We start from the raw sequence: 20,178 nt of genomic DNA, 5'->3' as shown, positions 1-20,178 counted from the left end.
TCACATGGACACGTGAAATTTGGGAGAAACATAGGATTGACGTTAAAAATAAAATTCGAAAAAGAAGTTAAACATTTTCCTCTCCAGTGCACAAAATTTGAAGAGAAAAACAAACGTAAGTCGTGAAGGGGAATAAGGGAGTCGCTGTATATTAAATCTTCAATCAGGTAATATAGTAAATATGAAACAAAAATGAATGAATTTTGGAATTTTTGCTTTGTATATATTTTCGTGATTGGTTAATTAATATCGGACTTCGGAAGAGAAGCATCAAAATAATCTAATGGCCGTGTCTATAGCGACAACTCCCAGTCACGACTCATCTTCAGGTTTATTAGAAATAGGAAAGCAAAAGTGAGAAAGAAGAAGAAGGTAGGAGAAAAGAAGAAAGGAAGAAGGAACTAGAGATGAAGGATTACTGAATAATAACGGGAATATGGAAAAGAAACTTGAAAAGTTATTGAAAAGGTGATTCATATCCGAATTTTGTATTTGAGAATCAATTCTGAATTGATTCTGAAGACACATGCTCCTCATACTACCCTGACCTGGATCCAGACAACTGCACATGTGGGAGTTGCTCTGACCCAGCCCAAGTGACGAGAAGTTTTAATTTAATAGTTTGCCTGTTATTTCCAAATCTTAAATAATCTTTATCCAGTATCTGAATTTCCATAGTGGAGATCGAACACACGTCTGAATTAGCCAAGGAAAGAAAAGAATCAAAGTGATTTACATATATTTCACAAATAGAAGTTTTCGGAATTTTTTGAACACATTGTCGTTATTCAAGCTTATCCTGTTGTTTAGGCTTTCCTTTCAGAGCCGATTTAGAATAACTTAGATTTAGTTATCTTTCATGACCTCGGTCATGCACCAATACACATATAGTATTACATATATATTATAAACACTATCGGCGTAAATCAATATTAAAGCCTACCACTTAAAACTAAATTTGTCATTTATTCACACACACCCACATACATACAGGACAATGTATTGATATACTGTAAATAAATCAGTTGAAAAGAAACTATCATTTAACTACAGTTGGTCGACATTTATTACATCCATTAAGAATTTAAATACAAAGCAAATGTTTATGACATGCAATTGAAAACAAACATAAAAGTATAATTCCACATAGCATCTTGAATTACATCAATATGAACTTGATCTTGACAGAAAAATAAGAGAAATACAAATAAAAAAATAAATTTTGATAAAATAAAATGTACATTTGAATAAATCTAGTTACATTTTATAATATTTCATATAAAAGAAAAAAAACTTAAGATGGTGGATAAATGAGTCCATATCTCATATGAAAGGAAAAAACTAAACTTAAAAGATGATAAAAAACGAGTCTCTTCTCGTACTTTCAGACGACCTTTTATATCGCACGTTCGTAAGGTACCCTTTTGGTGTTCATGTACTTAAATTCACTTTATTTAGATGTACACACATGAGATCATATTTATATATCGTGAACAACACATATTCAGGCTGTAGACGTAATTGTTTATACATTTTTCCAATTTCTGGAATTAAGTGAACAAAGTTTTGTCACTAATTTCACGGCGACTACGTCACTCATCTTGGCATTCCATTTATTATCTCGTTCATTTATTAGCTTTAAATCACTATCACCTTGAATCATATTAGGTGCACACATTTATAGTTATATTCGCACAATGTATAGAAAAAGGAGAATTTTCTAGGTTCAAAGAGGTTTTGCTTTTATATCAAGACGACAATTGCTGAAGTGGAAAACTGTTCAGGTTTGAGGATTCGTATATGATGGATGAAATTGAAATGTAATTGCACAGGAGGACTTCAGGTTTATGGACTTGAGGGTAAATTTAATGATAAATTAGGGTTACGATGACCTGCTTTAATATCATGCTATATGCAGTTAGTATAATAACAGACAATGTTGATATTTAGATATGTTAATTGATCATATTATAAAGATTAAAGAGAATATCTAACATGCGGCGGTATACTTTAAATTCACATTTTATATTCGTCGAATATTTCGAAACTAAGGCAACAAACAACCATTCGGGGCAGGTACCAAGACCCTTTACACATATTTATCTACTCAATTCAGCGTTATACATTTTACTTGAATATCACATTTATATTCAACACGTATTTATATCTCAACACACATATACTCAATTATCATTTAACCTTTCAAATCAACGACCCCGATCAATAAAATTCCAAGGTTGCAACACTTCACATAAGAAAAATCCGACAATACAACTGATTAACTGCGCATAATAATGACACTTTATGTTCTCAAACATTTTTTTAAAAAAAGTGGACATTTAATGTACAAGGCATTTAATGTAAACACTGAAATTATATATATAAATGGCTAAAAATGTTAGTAATACTTATGGGCCCAAATATCTATACAACATTCACCTCTGTGGTTATTAGTGGAAGCAAAAGTAGAAATACTAATAGTAGCACGGAGAATTTGAAATGGATAACGATAAGGGAAACGAAAGCAAAAATTGAATCGTATACCGAACTATCGCTCGCTATTCCGGTGGGTCGAATTGTGATGGAAAACGGTCCTTTGATTTTTGACATCAACAAATACCTAAACGAATTGTGCCTCGCAACATCTCAGTCAGAAACTCAAGTTCAAATGATACATGTTAAATGGTTGATATTTGTCAAGTTCAAAACTTGGAGGGAAGGTTGAAAAATAAAAATAGTTCTTGAAGAAGAGAATAGCGAGATAGATAGAGAAGAGAAAAGAAAAAGCGGCGCCAAAGGAAAATACACTAGTACACAAAATACTACAAACATAAGTGGTCGAATTTAGGCATATGACCATCCACAGCCAAATATACTTTTAAGGGAGAAAGATAAAACTTACATATTGTCACATCACTTAAGATAACGATTAAAAATCTAGTATTTCCTGTAGATACGTAAGCCTGAGATTTGGCACAAATGTAAATTTTGCGATATTTAAGTAAAGGAGTTTTAAGTAAAGGAGAGAGTCCAAAAACTCGATATGTCTTCCACGATAGGGGAAAGTTAGGGTCAAAAATGAAAAATTACATATTGTTACGTCACTTCCGAAAACGATTCGAAACCTACAGGATACCTACTTCTTGCAAACATGCAAACTTTAGATTTAGCAGAAATGAAAGACATACGCTTCAAGCGCAGTAAAAATAAAATTCAAAAATTTCGATATTTCCTCTCCAGAGTGAGGGATTCAAAGCCAAGAAGAAAATTAAATACGTATTAAAGTCACATATAAATCACTTGTGAATATGTATACAATATTTCCTCTAAAAGAAGAATTTGAAATTCTACGGAAAAGTAAGTATTTGGTATAAGTAAACATAGAACTTATAAAATTATTAATTGTACTAGTTCAGAGAGAATAATGTGGGAGCAGGTACGTTAAAATTGCACTGAGTTGCTGTCACTGGTAAACACTGAAAACTTGTAAGATACTACTTATAAACGAGAAAATCTTGAACTTAACAGAGAAAAATAAGAATTCAATATTTATCACTATCATTATTTAATATACTTATCATCTGTCTAACTACTGCTTTAGATACGTGGTAAATAAGTGCAGATGTTTTTCAGAAAGTTGTATTATCCCACTAAAAGAATAAATTTGAAAAATAGAGCCAAGTTATCGTACATTCCCCACTTTGTTAGCCATGAAAAGGAATAGAGATCTAAAACCATGACAAGTTCTAATGAAACTTGGAAACCGGAATAAGAAATTTGCAACTTCAGTGCTGAGGAGAACTTGCTAAGCAAAAGCCTCTCGAGGCCAGACTGTATAGAGATTGTTTTCAGTACAAAGGTTGAAAATTTAATTTTCTGAATATCAATTTTTCATAGAAATTGACATTGTTTGAGAATACTTTCAATTCTGTGAAAGATAATATAAAGAATGGTATGGGCTACGGTGAATTTCGAACTGAATATGTAAATATGAAAGAAATCTCTGATGCATCTTTTCCCTTGTTTTTAACGAAAAATAATGAAATGAAATCCTTAAATTTTAAGTCCCACAGTTATGCCGGTGAGACTAAAGGAAACGGTGATGATGAAAAATGAATGAAATGGTGGAAAAAAGAAGGAGGGAGGAAACGGAAGAATCCTGAGAAAACCCACGCACACGGTGTTTGTTCACCATAAAGTTCACTTGGAACGAGCTGAGATCGACCCGAGGTCCCCATGCACCAGAGGTGAACGCTCTATCACTGAACCACCGCGACCCTTTTTTAATGAAGATTTTATTTTCCGTTTCATCTCTCAGTTTTCCGGAATTCATGACATGAGGCGCCTAGTATCAAGATCTGCCACTCCATTTCTCTTAGTTTCTAGTAATCTCGCAAAACGTGCAGTGAAGCTCCACAGACACGCATTCAAAGTCCCATATTTGAACTAGTTTTTTAGTACGAAGTATTAAGCTTTTAAACAAAATTCTGTTTCCATGGAATTCCTTTAGATCAAAGATATAACAAGATATAACTCAATTTCTGTCAAAAAAAAAAATGAATTGGCGGCTTTTTTGATAGTAGGCGCCTCAGATACACCATTCTTGGCAAAAATTTTGAACGGACGCTTCATCCCGTTAGCGTACGTATTTCCTAAAATCATTCTTTTATCCATTGCTTTTGTGACAAAGTTAGTATCAAGTAAAAATTAAACGCTTCTATCTATATCGATATATAGCCTGAAAGATGAGTGAATTACTACTACTCTTTTATAATAGCATAGATAGATTGTAATTCCGATCCCTTCTCTTCTATTGCAATCAAATATCAAGGAAACACGAGTCTCATTATTTTAAATGATAAGTCCAAATATCAAATTTATTCTCTAACCTCCAGTTTCCGAGTTGTGGACTCTTATTGCAATATTTATATTTCCCATCTTTATTTTTTCTTCCTATCTTTGTTTGTCCCGTTCTAGGTCAAATAAAAAATAAACGCTCAAACATGTATCTTAGATGAGAGGTCGAAGTTCCGAATTTTATGTATCTAACCTTCAGCGATTCCAAGATATGGATTTCTTATAACAATTGTAATTAGGTCAAATGTCGGAAAAACGCTGAAACACGTATTATTATTATTATTATTATTATTATTATTATTATTATTATTATTATTATTATTATTATTATTATTATTATTATTATTATTATAAGAAGCCCATATACCAAAATTTCATGTATCTAACCTACAGAGATTCCGAGATATGGATATATTAGTGTAATAATTGGCGGCCCTCTTCCTCCCTTTTGTTGTGAAATTTCCGAAAATCTTTTCTTACTCATGAACCCTATCTACTGAAAAAAAATCAAATTTGTTGCTTGAGCAGTTTGACCTGGGTGTTGATGAGCCAGTTATTCATAACTTCTTTTATACATGGTGGATTATTTATCTTGATACGCGCTTGTAACTTTCAAAGTAACAGACAAAAATCGGCGGAATTTTGTACCATACAACTATCGGCAAAGCATATTGTCTGTGATACTCCCTGATAACACAAAGTTAACAGTGTTGAGAATTTGATATCGAGTGGTATTTTTCTTCAAACAGCGCTACGTAATGTTATTGCATATTTCAAATCTACATCGAATCTACAAAAGAGTTACATATATAATTTCCAATAAACATAAAAACCATAATGCCATTTACAGCAATTTAGTATCTTAAACCACTCCGAAGATACAAAGAAAATAGTACAATCTGATATATTGCTTAGTTGTGGGAACTTTCTAGACCCTTTTTTTAATTCACTTTGTTTCTATAACATTGCAACAATTCTTAGTTTGGTAGGTGAAATTACGATAGATTCTCTAAATTACATAATTTTAGCTGTGATTCAAACTCTAAAAGTGCTTACTATATCTCTAGAACTCTTTGAGATATGAAATTACTGTAAACTTCACTGTGATCCTCTCATGTATTCAGACTCATTTATCAAATTCGGTAAAGTACTTATCTAAGCAGTTTTTCGAAATAAAGACTTTTGAAAACAGTCAAATTTTCAAGCCCTCGTAATTTTGTTTGTATTCATTCGAGATCTTAATATCATGATCAATATTATGTATTAGACATGAAACTACTGAGGAAAATCAGAAACTAATGTTACAAGGCCGATGTTTCTGAAGTTTCGTCTGTTATAGAGGAATGAGGAGGTTGCAGTAATTTTAATACATAGAGTTGGCAACTGTGCAGAGTTTCAGCTACCCGCCACCTATGGCGCTAGTTGAAGGTAACACAAATGGCGGAACATGTAGCCGCAGCTGAAATTCACCGACAGCTGGTAGAGATTTGGCGAGAAATTTCCCGAAAAACGGGAAATTCTTAGAATTGATGGGAATGTGGGAAATTCTGGTTGAAAATGGGAAATTTTGTCGATTTTTTTCTTTTCATGTCGTCTCTTTCTCACTCCTTATTTTCATCTCTTTGTATATACATGGAATAATACATGGATTGGAAGCTTCTTTGAAGGTCAAAAGAACAAGAACAGCAAGGGAGGTTTATAAACTGAACCAAATGGAACTGATTGTTAATAGTGCTAATATCCATTTTCTGCAAGAAGATAGAAGGGAAGGAGTGTTTATGGTCCTTCGCTTATTATATTTATGGCCAGTCATTCATTGAATGTTAGGGTAAAGTGAGGAGAAGGATGGAAGGATATAATAATACTTACTTGGAAGTAGCACACACACTCACACACACACAAATATGTATATTTATACCAAATAAATACAGTTAAAAGTAGAAGGATGGCCCTATCTCTTCTCGCAGGAAAGGATGTACTTCTGATTGATTGTTCAGAGTTATTTGATTTTAATTTGAAGTTATTAATATAATGATTAATGATTGATATTCTTTCTTGGCGGGAAATTTTGCAACCCATCGGGAAATTTTCAGGGCTTTGAGCGGGAAGTCTGTTATACTGAATCTGACAACACTGGGAGAGACTGCAATGTTTGCGCTGGTAGAGAAAAACGTCACCGGCGAGGAGCGAAGTGGCCGACCCAGCACAGCATCAACAGATTTGAAACACAGCTTGCATGTAGAAGCTAATTAGGATAACAGATGGATGACGTAATAGCATCTGATTAATGACAGAATTGGGAATGTCGTTCCGAAGCGTTCAGCTTCGCTTGTGACGAACAAGTGAAATACTTCGTGACAACGTGGTTGAACACGAAAGTACAGGATTTTTACCATTAGAGAATTTTCAAACTCATCCCACGATGACACAAGGGCCTTAACCGATATGGAAACTCTGTCGTAAAATAACCTAATGTATCTACTATCTGTTAACTGTGTTGGTTGTATGAGATACTATTTACACGTTTTTTCTACAGGCTTTGTAACCTTATTTTCTGATCACCCCTCGCACTATGGATGTGCATTGTCTCGTCTGCCTCATTTGCTTTTAGTACTGTTGTTGGAGTCACCAAAATTTGGTTGTTTATGATACTGTAGAGTCTTTAGTTTGCAATATTGAATGTTGAGTTGAGTTGAATTTCAGTTTAGCGTCGCTTTCAGCAGCGAGGCTATGTGAGACGTGGACCTACTAATTAACTTGGAATCGGAACCACATGAGCTCCCGCCGGGTATCAAACCCGCGTCTCCCGCGCCAAGGACGCGTATGCTAACCGCTTAGCCATGGAGGAGGAATGTATGTTGAGTGTGGTATCTACGTTTTATTTTAACATGTAGGTTTAAAATATGTGATAACCTCTAGTAATATCATTAAAATAAACTTTATGTTGGGTCGACAACATTGTTAACCTTGTTGTACCACAGAGTGTCACAAACAATGTCAAACAATGTCCCCTACTTACATTTGAATTATATAAAATTTCAGAGTTTTTTGACCATTAGTTTAAAGTTGCAAGTGTGTGTTCAGATAAACAGTCCACCCTGTATACAGATATTATTTGCTAATATGATACAATCTTCTTTGTCAGTCAAGTAGCAGTAATGGGTCGTAATCAGTAAATCAATTTTCATTCTGTCTCTCATACAAATTGGAAAGAAAATAATAAAAGTTAATGACATAGTCTTTCAGTTGACATTGTCTTGTAACGTTATTCGCAGTAGGAAGCTGTTTCTATCCCCACTCCATTCAGATACACACGCACACACACACAAACACAAATTCTCGTAAGTGAACTCACATGACTGTACATTAGACGGTAGGGAGAGAGGTCAATTACAACGGATGTTCACATCGCAGTACCATGTTATCCTTAATTCTGGTCAGTGTAGCAGTATTTCTTGCGATTCCAGATGGAACCAGTTGTGGTAAGTTTTGATTTATTATTAGTAATAGCATTAAATAAGAGTAAATGAATTGTTTGGGTGTCTGTATGTTGAAATACTTAACCAAGAAATATAATTTGTACAACTATTTATTGCACTTGGCCATATCTCGTTCAGGTTTTCAGTAAACCATGTCATGCAGTGGGTCAAACAAGACTTGAGATTATAGCTTGTGCGCTGTTACGTTTTCTTTCTAGGTCAAGGTTTCCACATAACACTGTTGTCAGATCAGAATTTCCCTTTTAGTGTAATAAGCCGTACTGTGCATTGTAGAAGTGAGCCATAATTTGTGTTTTCCTACATAATCGCCATTTCGGTCGATGCATTTTTGTAGCTGCTGTGACAGTTTTTATATGTCCATGTTATACCATCTGGCCAGGCCCGTAGCCAGCCCAAAAATGTAGGGGGGCCCGGCTGAAGTTAGGGGGGGTCCCGATCCAACCATATTATAGTTCATTTGCAAGCCTACCGTGAAAACTTTAGGGGGCCAGCAAAAATTTCGAGGGGAAGGCCGCCCTAGACTTCCCCTGGATATGGGCCTGCAGCTGGTTACATGTGTTTGAGGAGGCGTTGATCCTTATTTGTCACTTTGTCATCAAGCCCATTCCAGGCAAATGTTCTTTCAACTTTGGAAACTGGATTGCTCAACTTTCGTGACTGTCTTATCGAAAATTGACGATTTCCCTTTTCTTTCTTCGTCGTGAATTTCAATACGACGAGCTGCGAACTCCCTGCGCTACTTGCGGAAGTGAACAACTCGTCATACACTTCGTCAACTGCCGATGAGTTTCAATCAGTTCAACGCCTTTTGCGTTCAAAAACCCGAACAACTTCGTGTACTTCGCACTTCGTACTTCCCGCTTTTTTCTAGTAATCTCGCCAGGCAATAGTGCCACCTGGAAGCTCCATATAAATGGCGGCCAAGAAAAGACTTTGCACCCCAGTAGAGTGCACGCAGGCTTGTTTCAAAGTGGGGGAACCAAGAAACACAATAGCTTAACCAATTGCGATACCAACATACAACAATACATATTTACCTTCATATATATATATAACAACTGTCTCCTTCTATTGTCTCTGGTGCGAGGGCCCTCTGGTTCATTCACTGCCCAAGTAAGTTCGTGATGAGCAACATCGTGTCTGTGGGTTTTCCTGGGGTACTTCTATTTCCTCCCGCGTTTTCATTCCACCAATTCTTCCATCATCATTCATTTGCCTTAATTACCCGTCTCCGTTAGCCTCAAGGAATAATAGTAAGACGTTAAATTGTATTTCTTTTCTTTTATTGCCGTTTGGAGTCCATGGGAAAGTTAAAACCGGAAGTGGAAATTGTAGTAGATTTCTACCACTTCCGGCTGAAAAAGATGAGGAGAGTTGAAGAAGAAACTTATTCTTGCGGTACTGATCAGGAATGTGTGTGAACCGTGACAGTTAGATATTTATGAAAATTGGTACCCTGACTAATTATAGATCGCTAATGATCGTGCTGATAGTCACTCGGTGCAGAAATGCGTTGCTTACCCGCTACGTATAATATATATATACCAAGCAGTAACCGGGTGAGGCTGTGCCGAATTATTCCCCCCAGAAAAAGGCAGAAAATGAAAAAAGTTTTGCATGTAACCTGATACATACGGGAAGGGGCCACGTGACCAAGAACAGGTAATAATGTCACACAAGTAGTGTTGTCATCCCAACATAAACTTATAAGTGATCAAATAGAACGTATGCCATTTTATGACATTAAAACAATTGGCATAAAATGTGAAAGAAAATAATCAAAATATGGGTTACCATTGTTCCCAAATAAGGGAGATATGAGGTTCTAAAGTTGATAAATTATGGGGTCCGTACAAAGAAACGCACAAATATACAACAACAAGAAGACTGCGGAAGGAACATATGTACAGGAGTAAACCACAGCATGCACTGCATCCAGTGACTAACGGGCTTGATCGAGTCGTATCAACTGTACGGCTAGGGCGAGAAATGTACTTACTTTGCCATACTATATGAGGCTTCTCTGTTGTAGGTATTGGCGTATTATGTTAAAATATTTTGTACCTGCATATTACTGGTAATCTGAATGCACTGTGTTTTGTATTCATCGTTGTCTCACATGCTAATATTTCCTATACTCTCGACTGACACATATCAAGACATTAATTGTTACGAATTGATTCTGAAGTACTTTCTTGTCATTGATTTGTTACCTTTGTAACACAGCTTTTCCATATTCTTTTCAGGCTCTATACAGTCGTTTCTGTGCTTTCGAAGGAACGCATGATTTTATGCAGTGTTCCAACCACACGGCAGTTCGTTTTACAGCTCTCGGAAACGGTTCATGATATCGATACCACATATCGAGTCCTCGCGGGTGAATCGAGCAGTGCTAGAATCCCATCGCTTCCGGTAACGATAGAAGAGTAAAGTTGGCGACATAACCGATCTTTGCGGTACTGAATTCATACCAGATAACTGCTTCTTTCTATGTATTATCGTTTATTCTTCACTACGGCGATCAATGTCAAAACCGAAATCTTATATTTTATTAGAACCAGTTTGAAATGGAAAATGAGATAAAACTTTCAGTTTTACGCCCCATGATTATGCCGTGTAAGCTAAAGGAGACGACGATTATGTGAATAAATGAAATCATGGAATGAAGAAAGTGAGAGGAAATAGGAAGTCCATGTAAATGATTTTATTCACTACATAGATCCCTTGACACGAGCTGAGATTGAACCAATAATCCCATGCATCAGAGCTGAATGCTCCATCGCTGAGCCACCGCAGCCTTTCTTTCGGTTTGAAAAGAGGGTCGAAGGTCAAGATGCCAATTAGTCTTTGAATTCTGAATCCATATTAAAATTATAAAGGTAACCAAGAAAGTTATGTCTCTTTTTGTGGAGGTCTGTGTTCCATTGACCCTCACAGCGTGAGTTGAATGCGAATGGAGAAAAGGCGACGGCCAGTTCTTGGTGTGGATATATCCAACATACTACCTGATTTTGACAGTTCAGTTACACCGTGAACTTGCGTAAGGACAGAGTGAACATGGGACTTCCACAGAGCGTCATACGGACGTGTATGCTGTACAAGTTCAAACTGAGGTAAAACGCCGCTGAAGCGGGTCGGAAGATATGCCAGACCTTTGGTGAGGGTATCGTGACTACGTGGACAGTGCAACGCTAGTTTAACAAGTTTAAAGAACGGAGACGAAATACTCGAAGACGGAACACGTACCGGCAAACCAATACATGTACAAAATATATATAATGTGTGTGTGTGTTGTGTATTGATACTTTGTTTCTCAGTTACTACTGGCCAATCTGTATCAAATTTACTCGGCAAATAGCCCAGAATCCAAGGAATAAATTTAGCTATGTTTAGAGACAGGTTCAACTACGTAGCATTTTATTTCTCGGACTACTAGCTAAAGCTGAAGAAAATGTTATAGCAAGTAGTGCATCATATAACAAATGATGCTTGCAACATTTGATGGAGGACTTCGGCCACGGACAGGCTCAACTTGGCTCGGTTTAACTTTCATATGATAGCAGAATAAAATATATCGACAACAAAAGATGGAGAACGAACAACGTAATTTTAAATGTAATAACAAATTATTTTTACCAGCTATCTGGAAACCTACACATAGGAGTTTATCATCAAGCGTGTATTTTTGTTTAATTCGATATGATCTATTGGTTTGAGCAATGTTATATTTAAACAAAAATTAAAGTTTAGTAGTTAACCATAATTGTAAGCTATATCTCATTATTAGAGCAACCCACATTTTGCTTTATTTTTTATTTAATTATGCTTTATTTTTTCCAAATTATGTTTTATTATGCTTTATTGTTAATTTCAATCATTGTTTTACATTAATCGTGCATAATGTAGAATATTTACTCTACATTAAATAATCTAAATATCTTGATCTATTTATTAATATTTTATGAAGCAATTTCTTTCATATTAAATGAACTTTCTATTTGATGCACTGTAAAGAGATACGCTTTGCTCGAATCAGTTTTTTTCACTTGTGTGCACCTTAGAGGTGCATATATACAGAAAGGTGCATAAAAAGTACAGAAAGTGCTCAAGTTCGAGAGGTACATATAATAATATAGTGTGGAGTTTTTGTGTACTATTCGTTGTTGGTGGATTTTTTTTTTTTTGCTCCACACCAAAGGATTACACCGAAAAATTTACAGAAATAAAAATAAGCTTTTCAGTGTTGCATTGTTATGTTCTCAATGATTTTGCACTGTAAATATTTTTAAAAAAAATATATTAATATAGTACATGTTAAACTTGCAGTTAAATAGAATTTCCAAGATTATGCTATATGTTTTAAATTATGCTTTATGCTTGCTTTTTCTAAAATTATGCTTTTAAAATTAGTTTCTTTTGGACTCTTAGATAACCACAACCATGTTCAAGGTACCAACCATATGTGTAAATTGCTATTATGCTTTTTATGCTTTTGGGTTGCTCTACTCATTATATATAATGCATATTATTTCCTTGCTAGTATCACAATAAAGAACTTAATTAGAGCATACTTTAATTAGAGTATACTTAATATGAGTTTCATCTTAATACGTGGCAATTTCTAGATTTACGAGAAAAAATAAAATAAATTAATAAACCAGAAGTAGTTTCCTTTACATTCTCCAAACTGTTCATGAGAATTTACACTCTAACTCATATCATTTTGTTCAGGACAATGAGTTAAATCAATTGATTGAGTTGAATTGATTTTGAGTTTAACGTTCTGTTCAGGAGCGAGGCTATATCAGACGTCGACCTACTGATTAACGTGGAATCCAAATCACATAAGCTCCCGCTGGGAATCGAACCCGGGTCTCACACACCAAAGGCGCGTACACTAACCGCTTAGCCACGAAGGAGCACTTTTATCAATTGATATGTGTCTCATTTATAGTTTTTATTGTTAGAGATTAATTATTTTTGCGAATTTTATTTAGTTTATTTTCAAAATTAGTCCTCTTTTTCCGTTCACAGAACGATGTTACTTTGTGCAATATTTTCCACTCTCTATTTGTTTATATCCATGTAAAGGCAAGAATATGGTCTTAGCTTTTATGAGTAATGCTATTTTCTATGATATATTAGATCATTTCTAGACATAGAAGAAGAAATCCTGAGTAAATAAGTTACTCACTGATCAATACCCAAGTCAGAGTGCTTAAGCTAGAAACTTGAAATTTGACAGTGACGTAACTTACAACTAAAATTATTTTCTTTTTTCGAAATTCGATGAATAGAGGCGATGATACTTTGAGATCTCTCAATGTCTCAAAGGTTGAATAAATAGACCGGAATTTTTTAAAAAAAAAGGGTAGGCTTATAATTGTTATAATAGGATGGACATATCTCGAAATCCTTTAAGCTTAGAAACATAATATTTCGTATTTTCAATTTCTAATTAAAATAATTAAACATTATTTTTTATCATTTTTAAAAAAAATTCCTTTACAAGGTAAGAAAAACACGGGAAGAGGAAAAGGTTGAAGCTGCAATTGTTAAAATAAGATCACCATATATCAAAGTCTCTTAAGATTAGAGACATGAAATTTGGAATTAAGAATTTTCATTTAAAATAATTAAAGACAAGTTTAAGAGTGCGTCGGTGGGTCAGTGGGTCAAGTTTTCCAACTGGGTCAGTGGGTCGTGGGTCAACAGCATGTGACCCACTGTGACCCACCACCCACCGTGACCCAATGCGACCCACCACCCTCCATGACCCACTGCGACCCACGGACTCAGTATGATCTACCGACCCACTCTGCTCACTGCATTGTAGACAGTATCTTCTGAAGACCGGTAAATTTGTCTTCATTTTACTTTCAAGACCTTCATTTCCCTTCCTTTTCCATTTGTTTCTGTTTACTTACCTGAGGTGAGTATATTTGGATATTGATATTTTTAATTGTAATAATAGCAATAGGACTTATACTACTACTTGGCCTTCGAGACTTGTGAGTTTTTAGGGGAGCTAACTACTGGAAAAAATACATTTTTGAATAAGTGTAATATATAAATTATTATATAAAAAATTGAATGTAACTATGTGTGCCTGATCATCACGGTCAAATTGCAAAGTCAAATGAAATTACTTTTGGTAAATTGTTAGGCCTTAATCCAAACTGGGATGTTATATTGCTTTCATTATAATGCATAATATCCTAAGGAGGTAGTGAGGACCCAAATTGTTGCGAAAAAAAAATAGTATCTCGCACGCCGTTAAACTTACGGATCTGAAATTCAGTGTATTGAAAATAAACAGAATGTGTCCTAGCATTTTTTTAAATTCTCCTTTATGGGGGGGAGGCACTTTCTATATATGGAAAATTGGTAGTGAGTTGGTTTGTAAAAATGATCGATGTTATTTAAGAAAATAAATCAGGAACAAAAAATACAGTGCTTCACTTCATATATCCATTGCTTTCTACTATAATAATTGCTGAAGCTTATGCTTATTATATGGAGCGCTTACAGCACAGGACAATCAACCCATAAAGTTGTGAGAAAAATAGGCATAAAATTTGTACTGTAATCTTAATTACACGGAAATTTTAAGTTTGGATTCTACGCATAATTATATGGAAAATTTTACACTTTTTCCCCTTTACGTTGGTCTACTTACCTTGATTTGGAACTTTCAAATTTCATCATTTTTTCCACTGAAAAGTATCGATAATTCAACAAGGAAATATACTATGATAATTTAATTGAAATTCATCGTAATTTGGCAGATGGCAAACATCAGTGTGGTAATTGAAGGGGAAGAAGGAGGGAAATTCTATTTACCTCTGAACACTTTCCAGGAACCTCGTTCCCTTTCGCTTTCTAGACGGGGGAGGGAACTTGGTAATGGCATCAAACCTTCATGTGTAATTACAAAAATTAAATTTATAAACAAATAAGAAATCATCAGTTTATCAGGCTTTAATTGATAATTTATTCACAAGATTCCCTATCGAAGGCGTGGTAGATGAAGTTTCTGTTCTCCATGAGTCGACATTGCCAACTGTCATGGTCGATATGGAAAAGGTGTTGTATGGTGATAGAGAGATGATACTTCTTGCTGAGTATTTCAAAACTGACCAAGAAAAATCGTTATCAGACTTAAGTCTAACAAGCAGATTGTCGATGAGGAGATGCAGAAGTTTCTACGTCGGATAGAAGTATTATCAATTTGCACGACAGAATGCGAACCGGGATTTCCCCTTATGAATTTACAGATGACTGATATTAAAAATAGACTAACAAGGGAGAATTGATATCGAGTTACAACGTTGTGCATACATCAATCGAAAGCATTAATGATGCTGATTAAGAATCTGTAATAAAAAGTTTCCACATAAATGTATTGAAGGAGTTATGTCGATTTGTCACTTTTCACATTTTGCGAGATTTTGTTGTTTTGAAATTAATTAAGTAGGTAAAAACAAAACGATGAACTCAACTCACAGAGCTTGCTACCTTCTAAAGCTAATCATCTATGTGAAATGCATAGTGAGAAAGCATCATAAGCCACATTGCACGCATAATAAAGTCCCTGTGTGGTACTGCCATCTATGCGGTAAAGTGCGCAACAACTTCGATTCTCCCATGCCTAGCTTCGGACTGTAAACACACGCGAACAGTTGTCAGTGTGCTCTCGCTGAGGTAAGAAGGTGCTTGTTTTGATGTGTACTCAAATGTTGTTCATTTGTTACGTCAAGGTGCAAAATGCCGCAAATGAATATTGCCAACGTCTTGACAATTGTAACTGAACAAGTCAGCGACTATGTCCAGCGGAATCGGATCAAATCTGTTGAACAAACGTCAAGTGAAATTGACTTCGCATCCGCCATTAGTGACATGATTATTGAAGGCTGTGAAAAAGGCAATGTCATTTCAGAAACTTTGGTTTTGACAGACTTTCGCGTGATTGACGGTGATGCACCAGTGGCACATTTACATACATCACGAAGGAGCTGTTCGATTTTGGATGAAGACCGTGATTATGAACCATCGACATAAGCAGGTCGTCCGAAAAATTTAGACACTCGGAAATACACAGACGACGAGATGAGGATGGTTCTTGATTGTGTATGGACACCGCGAGGCAAATGCAGAAAAATCACTGCCATCCGTAAGAAAAACTCTTGGGCACCAGACTAGCCTGTCATTCGTGCGTGGAAAAGGCAATTCGCATCTGGTGGGAATAGAGAATTGACGACACGTTTGCCGATTTCAACGCAACTGCTGCGGCTGGGCATCCAATTCACGACGACGACATACATATCTGGGCGATGAAAAATGCAGCCAAACTTGATTTCGCTCATTCGTTCGAGGCTTCGTCTTGGTGGGTACAGCAGCTTAAAAAAAGCCCGTGGAATCACGAGTCGCGTGACGAAGCCCTGCTTCGAAGATCAGGAGCTTTTGAAAACGGAAGCTGACAAATTTGCGACCCGCATCAGCAACACAATCAATGAAAAACGCATCGCTGCCGCAAACGTTTTGAACGCCGATCAGAGTGGTGTTCAATATGAAATGACAGGAAATCGCACTCTGGCGTTCAAAGGGCAAGATAGAGTTGAAAAAGTTGTGCAGTCAACAAATGCTACAACCCACTCTTTCACTATGTTGCCAATAGTCGCGATGAGCGGAGTTGTTCATGACAAAGTGATGGTAACACTCCAAGAGTCTAGCGGAAAATTTGGGCCAAGGGTGTGGGAAACAATGATCAAACCCGAAAATCTAGTGCTTGATGTCTCGAAAAGTGGCATCATGACAAGTGACGGCCGCGACAAGTTTGTTAAAGACTTGCTGTCTGCAGCGATTTCACCGAACGCAGAAAATATCGTTCTACTTGACCATTGGGGTCCGTTTACAGACCACACGCGAATTGCCGCGTGTTTGCCAAATGGCGCAATGGTGAAGGTTGAGAATATGCCGAAAAATTGTACGCGATTCTGTCAGCCGTTAGACGTTTATGGGTTTGGTGTTTGGAAACATTATTTGAAGAAACTTGAACACTATGTGAAACTCGAACTTGACGGGTATAAAATATTTCAAAGAGACCAGCGCATTATATTTGCTTCGATTCTACACAATCAGATGAGTTAGCCAAGATACATTGGGTTGTATCAATATGCATTTATTAAAGCTGGTTATAAGACTGGTGAATATCCTGCTTTTGATTCGCCAAGCAAATTTGGTTTCAGGTTTGGTGTCGCCAACTCTAAGCATTGTGAGAAACTTGTGAGAATCCGTTGCTCTTGGTACAAAGACATTTTTTGCTTGAACCATTTTCTTGTTGATAACCCTGAGTATGTGCTGAAATATCATTACTGCACATCTATGTCAATTAATACATTTGATTCTGTTATGCTCCAAACGTTATGTTTTCTCAAATATGCGTAACGAAAACATTTCCAGACGATTTCTAGTGCGTGAATTAGTCGTTTGTATGAGTTTGGTAGCTATTGGAATTGAAATAATATGAAAAAGTGCGAAAACTGTGAAAAGTGCCAAATCGACATAACTCCTTCAATACATTTATGTGGAAACTTTTTATTACAGATTCTTAATCAACATCATTAGTGCTTTCGATTGATGTATGCACAACGTTCCAACTCGATATCAATTCTCCCTTCATTCCCTTGTAAGTGCTCAAACATTGTCTAACTTGTTGTTCATCAATGTTAATGTTCACCGGTAGACAAGCTCAAAGTAGACGAGCTAGTTATTGCTTGGCTGAAGGATGGACATCATTCCGCTGCGGATGATTTACAACGAAAAAGTTACCAACAGGAAATAAACCCGATTTCAGATTTGTTTTAAGGTGGCAAATTACGATTTATGGAAAATGTATACTTATATTACTAATGGCTTATTTGTGTTATTTAATTTTGTACCTAATTTTTAGTAAGTCTCTTCTTTGCTTTAAGTAAACTACTTTGAATAAATATTCATAGTAATTGCAATTATGCATATTTGTAACTTAAATTTAACGTTGTGTTTTAGTGATTACACAAATTACAATTATGAGCATACTTTATGGAGATGCTCTCACATAGGGTACCCGATCACCTTTATACACTATGAAAAACTGATTTTTCAAGTCTTTTGTGAGAAAAATACTGTGAACTGAGAAATCATAACCTTTTCCATATTGTACAGGGGTATTTTCCTGCGAATAGAAGTTTCTTTTGGAATGCGTTCAGAAATTAATATTTGCAAGAATACTCTCTTAGTACAAGTATACAGTATTTTAGGCACACACTAATTTCCCCTCACCTCGGACTGTTTCAATTTCCTCACTGAAAAACACTTTACCATATTATATCGTAAAGGTCAGATCCACCGTTATTGTAACAGAGTGGTGCTTGAGCGATTGACTAGAAATTCAAACTCCGATTAGTGACAATTTCACAGTCTTGTTTTATTACAAGTGTAAACTCTTTAGTCAGTACAGAAGAGGCCGTGGATCGTGTTCAGAGTTGATGACGATGGATTTTGGTGAGTCAGAGTAGGTCACAGTGGATGAGAAAGGTTCATGGGTGGTGGGTGGTGGGTCACGGTGGATCAGGTGGGTCAAGGTGGATGATGGTCAGAGTGGGTCATGGTGGGTGGTGGGTCACAGTGGGTCGTGGGTCAGAGTGGGTCACTGTGGGTGGTGGGTCAGTGGGTCGTGAGTCAAGTTTTCATTGACCCACGCCAACTCTGCTCCCTATAAGTACGAAACGGTTGTGATTGGGGTTTTTTCCCGACTATAGATTTTCGTGGTCACTAACACAAATCAATTGACCATAGTCAAGTTCCACATTTCGTGTAACACCAGAAAAAGGTCCCTTGTCAGTATATAAAAATGGCTTCTAGGTTGTCAGTCTCATCATTTCGAGAAAACATGAGAATCATTTGAAATGATTTTTTTTTTAACACGTTTAGCACATGAGCCGACATGGATGTTTGTCGTTTCACTTTGGTTCAAATGCGTATTCTAATGGGGAAAGGGGTTTAATGTGACCGAAAACTGGAAGTCAAATGGTTTCATACAGAGATCAGAAGTCTAGAAATTCAAGCTACAGTGGTCATATGTGAGTTGCTGCAGGGGTAAAATGGATTCGAAGGTAGGGAGGCGGTACTTAGCGGCATAAAGTCACGCCGTCCTCCTGCCTATCTTTGACCATTGTAATTTTTTGGGGAACTGAAGCGACGCCGTACAATTTTCTGGAGGAGGGTACGGCGTATCCCCGCGTTCCCCCGCACTTTTACCTCTGAGTTACTGGAAAAGCTGTCACTTCATACAGTTTCATCACGTCTTGTTTCACCAAAACAGTTCAACAAGAAATCGGAACTAAATGATCTACTTGGAATCGAATTTGGGTCTCTGATAAGAAAAGCGGATGGCGTAATCATATACACAACAAACAATTTTATACTACTGTCAAGATAGTTACATTGTCGGAGAGAAGTACAAGCTTGAAATTTAAGAGCAAAATAACTTTATTCGCTGTTATAATTAACACGAAAGTAGAGTTTTTGTGATCTTAAGCGGATTTTCGGGAATTAGAAACCATTATGCCAGATATTAGAGTTTATCTGCGATAACTTAGCTTTATCTGCCCATTTGCAGAGCTAAAACGACACATTTAAGAGAAAGGATATAATAATCCCACTGTTTATCACTTCAAGAGACTTCAAGATATTTACTAATTACTATATACCAAGGAAGTTAGTATATGCATTTTTGGCACGGAAGGCCCGGGTTCCAATTCCCGACGAAAGCTCATGT

At 36.2% G+C, this 20,178-nt stretch overlaps 1 protein-coding gene across 1 annotated transcript in view; it reads left to right on the top strand.

Moving 5' to 3' along the window:
- The first annotated feature begins 8,168 nt into the window (after nucleotides 1–8,168).
- The window catches only part of LOC145664089 (uncharacterized), a 42,915-nt gene continuing 30,905 nt past the window's right edge, over nucleotides 8,169–20,178 (top strand). Inside the window, exon 1 of the mRNA XM_081730437.1 lies at nucleotides 8,169–8,339. Within this exon, the coding sequence (XP_081586563.1) occupies nucleotides 8,276–8,339 (64 nt within the window). The 5' untranslated portion in view covers nucleotides 8,169–8,275. The remainder of the gene's footprint in view (nucleotides 8,340–20,178) is intronic.

The sequence above is a fragment of the Thermobia domestica genome, chromosome 11, assembly GCF_964235325.1.
Source record: "Thermobia domestica chromosome 11, izTheDome1.hap1.1, whole genome shotgun sequence".
NCBI classification, from domain to species: domain Eukaryota; kingdom Metazoa; phylum Arthropoda; class Insecta; order Zygentoma; family Lepismatidae; genus Thermobia; species Thermobia domestica.
The sequence above is the reverse complement of the archived record's forward strand: the minus strand, read 5'-3'. Positions and strand labels throughout refer to the sequence as shown.